Raw genomic sequence first — 8,040 nt, forward strand, 5'->3', positions numbered from 1 at the left:
ACTGAGCTGAGGTGCTTTAACCTCCTCTACATCCCTGTTAGCAGGATGAAGCTCTTGTGCATCACTTTCAGATTTCACTTGTTAACCTGCAGGAAGACAAAACGTAACTGAGCCTTCAGCAGCTTCAACATCATCAGTAAAGACAGATTTAAATATGTGTAATATCACACTGTGTCAGTTTGTTCACAGGAGTCACAACCTGTAACACTGATGCTGCATTCAAGGACCATTAAAAACATTTTAAAGGACTTAAGAACATGAAGAAAATGTGACTTGTTTCTCTGTAATGAAGCTGTTTTAGTGAAGAAAGTTGAAAGGTCACAGAGCGACTGCTGAATCTTCTGCTCTAAACATGAACTCTGAACTTTGTGATGCTTCAGGAGGAAAACTGCTTCAGTTATTCTCTCAGATTAGTTTCATATTTTCTGCATCAGATTTGAGTGAGATCCTGGAATGAAGACAGAAGAAAAGACTTTGTTCAAAGTTTGATTTATAGTCAAACCTTCCAGTTTATTCACACAATAAAACATCAACACAATATATGAATTCATTCATTAAAATCACAGTTTTTCCTCATTTGTTTGATGATTTTGACAAAAACAAACACAAACACACACACATGGTCTGCCATACTCAAAGAGAAATGTCGACATTTTTCAAGACAAATATTCCAGAAACATTTAGAGGATAGAGAAGTTTACATTTTGATGTGGAGAAATATTTTAGTAAATCAAAAATGATGATGAGCAGTGATAGCCTCCATAAACAGTCACAGGAAAGATCTCCTTTAAAAACTGAGAAACATCAAGAGAACAACTAGAAGATGTGGAGGTACCACCCATAATGTTTGACTGACAGCTGATCTCTGTGCAGAAATGATGGAGAGAAAATAAAATGAAACTAAAATACAGATTTAAACCCACAATATGAAAGACTTCAGTCTATTTCACTTTAATCAACTCAGCAGTACCTTCACTATAGTAAACCAACAGTCCAGCATAGAGCGGCTGAGTGAATGTGGTCTGGACTCTGTGGAGGAGAGTCATGGTTTCAGAGACGCTGTAGAAGGACAAAATACCTGCTCTGTGATCCAGGTACACTCCTACTCTGGAGGAACGAGGACCTGAGACAGGAGTTTGGATGTTGTTGTACCAAAATGTATAACTGTTGTTGTCACAATCTAATGACCAAGATTTGTCATTACATCCAAATACACACTCATTCACACTCCCTGTTCTGCTGATATTCTTGTATGCGACTGCTACATCAACTCTCCCTCTCCACTCCACCTCCCAGTAACAACGTCCAGTTAGACTCTCTCTACTCAGGACCTGTTTATACGAAGTAAATCTGTCTGGATGATCAGAATAATGTTTTTGTTTCATTAAGGTTGCTTTTCTGTTCCCCTCTGATAATAACAGCTCTTTGTATGCTGTGTTTGGATCCAGTGTGATTTCACATGAATATTTTAAGAATCCAGCTCTGGTCTTTGGCTCTGGTGGATCTGACAGTAAAACATCCACTTCAGTGACTGTCAGTGAGATGTTTGTCCATTCCTCTCTCAGAATGTCCTGTAGTTTATCTCTGACCTCTGACACAGCTGCTGTCACATCCTCAAAGTAGCTCAGAGGACGGATATTGATGCTGGATGAGTCTGTAGAATCACTGAGTGCTGACAGTGAGGGGTAGTTGTGTAGAAACTGGATGTGATCCTCTGTGTGTGAGAGCTGCTTCAGCTCAGCATCTTTCCTCTTCAGCTCAGTGATCTCCTGCTCCAGCTTCTCCTGAAGCTCTTTGACTCGACTCGCTTCAGCTTCCTGCTGGGATCTGATCTGCTGCTTCACATCAGAGCTTCTTTTCTGGATGAGATGAATCAGCTCAGTGAAGATCTTCTCACTGTGCTCCACTGTTTGATCAGCAGACTGATTGATGGCCTCCACCTCCTGTTGAAGCAGCTTCACATCTTTCTCTCTGTCCTGGATTCTCTGCTGGATGTTTTGTCGACTCACCTCCAGCTCTCTCTGCCTCTCAGTCCTTTCTGCTGCAGCTGAGACTGTGTCGTGGCCTTTATGTTCATCCACAGAGCAGAGATAACAGATACTCTGCTGATCAGTACGGCAGAACATCTTCATCACCTCATCATGACGAGAGCAGATGTTCTCCTGGAGCTTCTTGGAGGGCTCCACCAGCTTGTGTTTCTTTAATGGAGCCACATCATAATGACGCTGAAGGTGTTTCTCACAGTAAGATGCCAGACAGAATAAACAGGACTTGAATGCTTTCACTTTTCTTCCAGTGCAGACATCACAGGCCACATCTTCAGGTCCAGCATAGCAGTGATCAGCAGGAGCAGCTTGGAGTCCAGTCTTCTTCAGCTCCTCCACTAAATCTGCTAACATGGTGTTTTTCACCAGGACAGGCCTCGCTGTGAAAGTCCTCCGGCACTGAGGGCAGCTGTAGATTTTCCTGTTTTCCTCTCCATCCCAGTGGGTTTTAATACAGTTCATGCAGTAGCTGTGTCCACAAGGAATAGTCACCGGATCCTTCAGTAGATCCAAACAGACTGAACAGCAGAATTTTGTTTGATCCATTTGATTCATGTGCTGTGCCGTTTCACCGTCTCTCAGTGACTGTCCGACAGTTTGACTTTCTCTGAACAGAAACAACCTCTGTGCTCTGAAGGGAAACAGATCTCTGCTCTTGTTCACCTCCTACAGGAAATGAGGCTCACCAGCAACTGCATTTACACCATGTTGTTTAGACCCATCCTGATACAGACACATCTGTGAAGGGAGGCAACAACAAGTCATAAATGCTTATTTCATCAGTGCCAGGGTTTGTTATGTTTGATTTACAATATGCAGTTAAAACTGTGACCTAGCTAACCTTGTTAACTAGTAACTTAGCCTATACGAAATGCCTTGTGGCGATGATTTAAGTAAGGTAAAACTTTATTGGTATAGTACCTTTTGAGATAATAATAAAGCGCTCCATGATAACGCTGGTTACACCCTTGTGCACAGGTGTCAAAACTCCAGTCCTTGAGGTCCTGAAACTTTTACATGTGTCGCTGCTCCAACACACCTCAATAAAATTAGATTAATTAGCAAGAGCCCTGACTGCATACTGAGGTGACAATTCAGCCATTAGATTCATGTTATAGCAACTCATGAATGAACGTGGCACAATATAAGCATTTTTATTGTTGAAGTACATTTTTTCCCAACACTTTCATTTATTTCAAACTAGAAAATGCATTTTCTGAAGAAACTGCAGTGTGAATGCTGATAACTGAACGTTTTGAGTTGAAATAATTGCTGAATGTTAAGTTAAAAATGTTGAGGTTTAGGGGTTCCCACCTCAGCATGTAGTCAAGACTCTTGCTAATGACCTACTCATTTTATTCAGGTGTGTTGCAGCAGGGACACATGTAAAAGTTTCAGGACTTTGACACCCCTGCCCTTGTGGATTAAACAGGATGAATTTGTTACACTCTTAACTCATCTAAACAAGGCATTTTGTAGAGGGCACAGCAGCCATGGCAGTTTTTCTTGAAACAACTAATCTCACGTGTTGACTTTTTCTCAAAATAAGCATGGGAACAACTGTCTACAATAAATCAAACATGTTTTACTCATTATGTAAGAATTATTATACAAATGACCAGTGCCAAGTGGGCTGCCACAAATGATGATTTTGATCGTCGACTAGTCACCGATTATTTTTGCGATTAGTTGACTGATCAGACCATGCATCCATTGGACGCACAGCTTACTGCACTAGCATGACCCATCCTCCAAATCCGGGGAAAAGGACGACGCATTTGTCGGAGTCTTCGTCGCGTCGCTGTAACGCAATCGGCCTACAAATGCGGCCTCCGAAGGATGCCGCCCCTGAATTTGGACAGAGCTACGATGCCGGAGACTGCTTCTTCTTCTTTTGCCTTTAACGGCAGCTGGCATGCTTGAACATGCATTGCTGCCATCTTCTGTTTCAGTCCGTTATTACACTCTTAAATCCTACTGCTTATTCCTGTCTTTCAGGATCTTACAAAGCTTCAAACGACGCGTCGACTATTAAATTAGTGGTCTACGATTTTGATAAACGACGTAATAATGACTAGTCGACTAATCTTGGCAGCCCTAATGCCAAGTGTACTGTGGTGTAAAAAAGTCATTAACTGCATGCTTGCTTCACCTACTTAGCTTTAGTATAATTTCCTAACTGTACATCCAAAGCTTTGCTCACTGCAGCTGTATTGCGCAGTTATGTTACACCCCTGAAAGCAGAGGGGAAATTACGAGTGATTTTCAAGTGATTCTCTCATGCAGTAGTTTAATGCAATGAAAAATGAACATAAGTAATTCACATTGCGTACTGCTCAATGTCACACAGTGGAAGAAAGAGCTAATTAATAACCCAAAAATAACAATTGAGTGCTTACTATTTGTATCTGAACATGTTTCTGTACAAAATAGATAACAATAGAAACGTTTGTAGCTCCTGCCGTTAGCTTAATGGCCATTGTGCAACTGAGGCTCAAAACCGCGGTCTACCCACTAAAAATCTATAATAAAATGTTTCTGAAGCTCACAAAATAACGAAAGACTACCTATAAAATATCTCAACAACGTACAGAGTATAAAATATCATGTTTTGATCACCATTACCTTAAAACACGGAGGAAAGAATGACGAGGGTGATTTTGAGATGCTTCTCTTCTGCAGTAGTTTTGTAATGAGGAGAGAGCGCGCGAAAGCCCCCTGGTAGAGAAAGAAGCCATTACCAATCGATCCCAGAAAAGACTTACTAGCCGATTACTGATGTACAGATCGCAGTTCTCTTGAATCAAATGACAACCATTAATGCAACATGAAAAATAACCAATTTAAAACAATTTCGCAGTGTATTTACATTGTTTTCAGGCTTAAGAATTTGTATTAACTGAGTGCCTTTTTTTTTACTGTCAACTCTTTTAGTACAAAATCAACTTATGAATAACACCTGTATGGAGTCTTTTGGTACTGCTAAGGGGCTATAAGGGTAGTTTTCCACCCTGTCACAGTTACAGCAGCACTTTGTATCATCCACAGTCCTGAAATTTTTGGTGCATTGTTGTATTGTTTGGTTATATTTTTAAAAAATTTGAAAACGAAAAAACTTTTTGTTATTCGTGAATGTATTTTACTGTATTTATTACCAGTGCAAATAATTCAATTATTCATAATGGACACTCCAGTTTACAAAAAACTTGAAGGAATTTAAAATTTAACAAATTATAGATAAAAAGATCAAAACTAGCCATTTAAATCCTGCCTCAGTTTTTGTAGCAAATCTTAAAAAGAATATTCAACATAAAAATGTAAACACATCTGCAGATATTTTCCTATAGCAGAACATCTTTATCACCTAATCATAACCGGACTTGAAGGCTTTCATTTTTCTCCCAGTGCAGACATCACAGGCCACATCTTCAGGTCCAGCTTGGAGTCCAGTCTTCTTCAGCTCCTCCACTAAATCTGCTTACATGGTGTTTTCCATCAGGACATGTCTCGATGTGAAAGTCTGTCTGCACTGAGGGCAGCTATAGATTTTCTTCTCTTCATCCCAGAAGGGTTTTAATACCGTTCATGCAGTAGCTGTGTCCACAGGGAATAGTCACCGGATCCTTCAGTAGATCCAAACAGATCAAAATAGAATCTTATTTCGTCCATCTGATTTCCTTGCTGCACTATTTCACTTGTTTTTAGTGACTTTTGAACAAATAGCTGAGAGTACATTTTAATGTGCAGCCTCAGAAGGCGAACTCATGTTACATATGAAACAGGACATAAATAGGCATTATATCTGAAACAAATTAAAACAATGCTTTGAACACACTTCAGATCTGAAAAGGGAAAAAAAACTCATGCTGGATATCTGAGCTGATATGAACTGAGTACTATGTTAGGAACCAAAGGATTTCACATTGTATGATGGAAGTGAAAACTGAATTGAACTGAATCTCCACCCAGGTCTCAAAAACATAATGTCTGGTGAGGTTTTTCAGGGGGGGTTATGATTAAAATGCAACACCGCAACCTAGGGGAATTTCACCGCTATGAAATATAAAGATTGTAGTTTCAAACAAGCCAAACAAATGATAACGCAGGCTCGAATACACTACTGATGCAGACTGGTTTCAATATCAAAATACTTTTATTCAATATATTTGTTAAAAACAAACAAACAAATACAAATAAAACAGAAGTTAAAACAAGTGCGGCATGAATCAGTATAAAGGTTGACTGTGAAGTAAAACAACCAAATATTGAGCTGGACTTACCAGTAGATGAGGACCATGGGGAGAAAAAAGGCACACGTACAAACCAACCACCTATATACACAAGGTGGTGTAAAACAAAAGGAATGTGGAAAACAACCCACTGGCATGAAGGCCCCACGGCTACTAGCTTATCCTACTTTTAAACCTGTAATAGGACACTTAGCACCAGGCTCATTGCTCACAGTCATACAAGAAGAACTACTAAAATCTACTCCAAGCATTTTAAAACATCACACATGCTTTTAAAACAAAGAAAATAAAAAATACACAAGTCAAATAGTAATTTACACTCCACAGGTGAATGATGGTTGTTATATCTGATCCTAGCACAAACACACTTTGTGCTAGAACACAATGCAGCATGGGGCCATCTGTGGCGACTGGAGCAAGTCAAACAGACAAATAGCAGATGTAAGCAGACACCAGCAAGACACACGTGAAGAGATCCTTCGAACCCAACGACGTAGGCAAAACAGAAATATAAGAATCAGAATTGTGTTTATTGGCCATGTATATGTGCGGTAGATGGTGACTCACAAGCACAGCAATGTAAATCACACACACACACACACACACACACACACACACACACACACACACACACACACACACACACACACACCAAATTAAGGATTGTACATTAACATATGTTATTGTGGAAACTGCTATCGGGACCATACTGAATTTAACCAGATAAATATTTGATATAGTGAGAGAAAGAGAGTAAATGACAAACAGACATTATAATTCATCATACACTGAGAGTAGCAGACAAATCAATAAAACACCTCTTCCAATTAATCTAATAATTCATTCAGCGTCCATCTGTTTGTTTTTTATGAGCTTTGTTTGATTTGATAAGTATCTGAGGCTGAGACCACAGGACTGTGAAATCGAATAAATATTATGCTGAACAGTCCAAAAGATTCAATAATCTTTTAATCTTTTGGAAATTTTCCCAATTTCTACTAATGAATGTTACCTTGTTTCAGGATACATAATACCTGCCGTTATCTAAAGACACATCTGCTTACCTGTATCATTTGCTTGTTTCTCCTTTTCTGTTTTTTTCTAAACCGAGGACCTGATGGCTTTGATCTTTTCTTGTCCATTTTTGTCCATCAGGAATTTTTCACTCCAGCATCAACACCTAATAGACCTACACCTTGTGGCCCCTAGAGACAAAGCAGCACGTACAAACACCAAAACACGTACAAAACACAACGGAAGTGCTCCAGGATGCTAGGGGCAATGTTGAGCTTTGTACGTGATTTGTCTCTAGGGGCCACCGTATATATTTATATGTAAACATATATAAATAAAACCACAATCTTTTTTACATTAGTAATTCCTTTTGTGCATAATTTCATATTTTTGTTGATAAGAAATTAATTAAAGCAACAAAACAACCCGAAGAGCCGGTTAGGAGCCAAAAGAGCCGGTTCTCTAAAAACAGCTGGAATTTCCATCACTAGCCCTGTGGTGTTCAGGTGTATAACGTGGTGTGGAGGTGTGTATGCAGCAGCACCGAGGTCCTCAGCTAATTTTAATTTCAAATATGTGTCTTGGGCGTAACTTTGTTTATGGCAGCCTGTGTGATTCATGCTGTATTCACCTTGCACGCTAAGGTGCTGGCCAATTAAATCATCAGGAAGGCCGATGAACGCCCGCCAGGCTGCATAAAGTATGATTAAAATCTGCTGCAGAACATAACT

The 8,040-nt window shown here is 39.7% G+C and overlaps 1 protein-coding gene across 2 annotated transcripts; it reads right to left on the minus strand.

Annotated features, from left to right (window-relative positions):
- Positions 1–473: 473 nt before the first annotated feature.
- Positions 474–5,556, minus strand: LOC146647581 (tripartite motif-containing protein 16-like). Of its 2 annotated transcripts, XM_085390085.1 has the most exons (3): positions 5,410–5,556; positions 4,671–4,763; positions 474–2,783 (listed from the first exon to the last, which is right to left on the minus strand). In XM_085390085.1, the coding sequence occupies exon 3, from the start codon at positions 2,598–2,600 to the stop codon at positions 942–944; it is 1,659 nt and encodes a 552-aa protein (XP_085246211.1). In that variant the 5' UTR covers positions 2,601–2,783; positions 4,671–4,763; positions 5,410–5,556; the 3' UTR covers positions 474–941. The 2 variants fall into 2 exon arrangements, with proteins under 2 accessions (XP_085246211.1, XP_085246212.1); XM_085390086.1 differs by lacking the exons at positions 4,671–4,763; positions 5,410–5,556 and adding an exon at positions 3,769–4,193.
- Between the last annotated feature and the right edge of the window lie 2,484 nt (positions 5,557–8,040).

This window comes from Rhamphochromis longiceps, linkage group LG18 (assembly GCF_057381845.1).
Source record: "Rhamphochromis longiceps isolate RC_006_pf linkage group LG18, R_longiceps_female_GT1.1, whole genome shotgun sequence".
Taxonomy (NCBI): Eukaryota; Metazoa; Chordata; class Actinopteri; order Cichliformes; family Cichlidae; genus Rhamphochromis; species Rhamphochromis longiceps.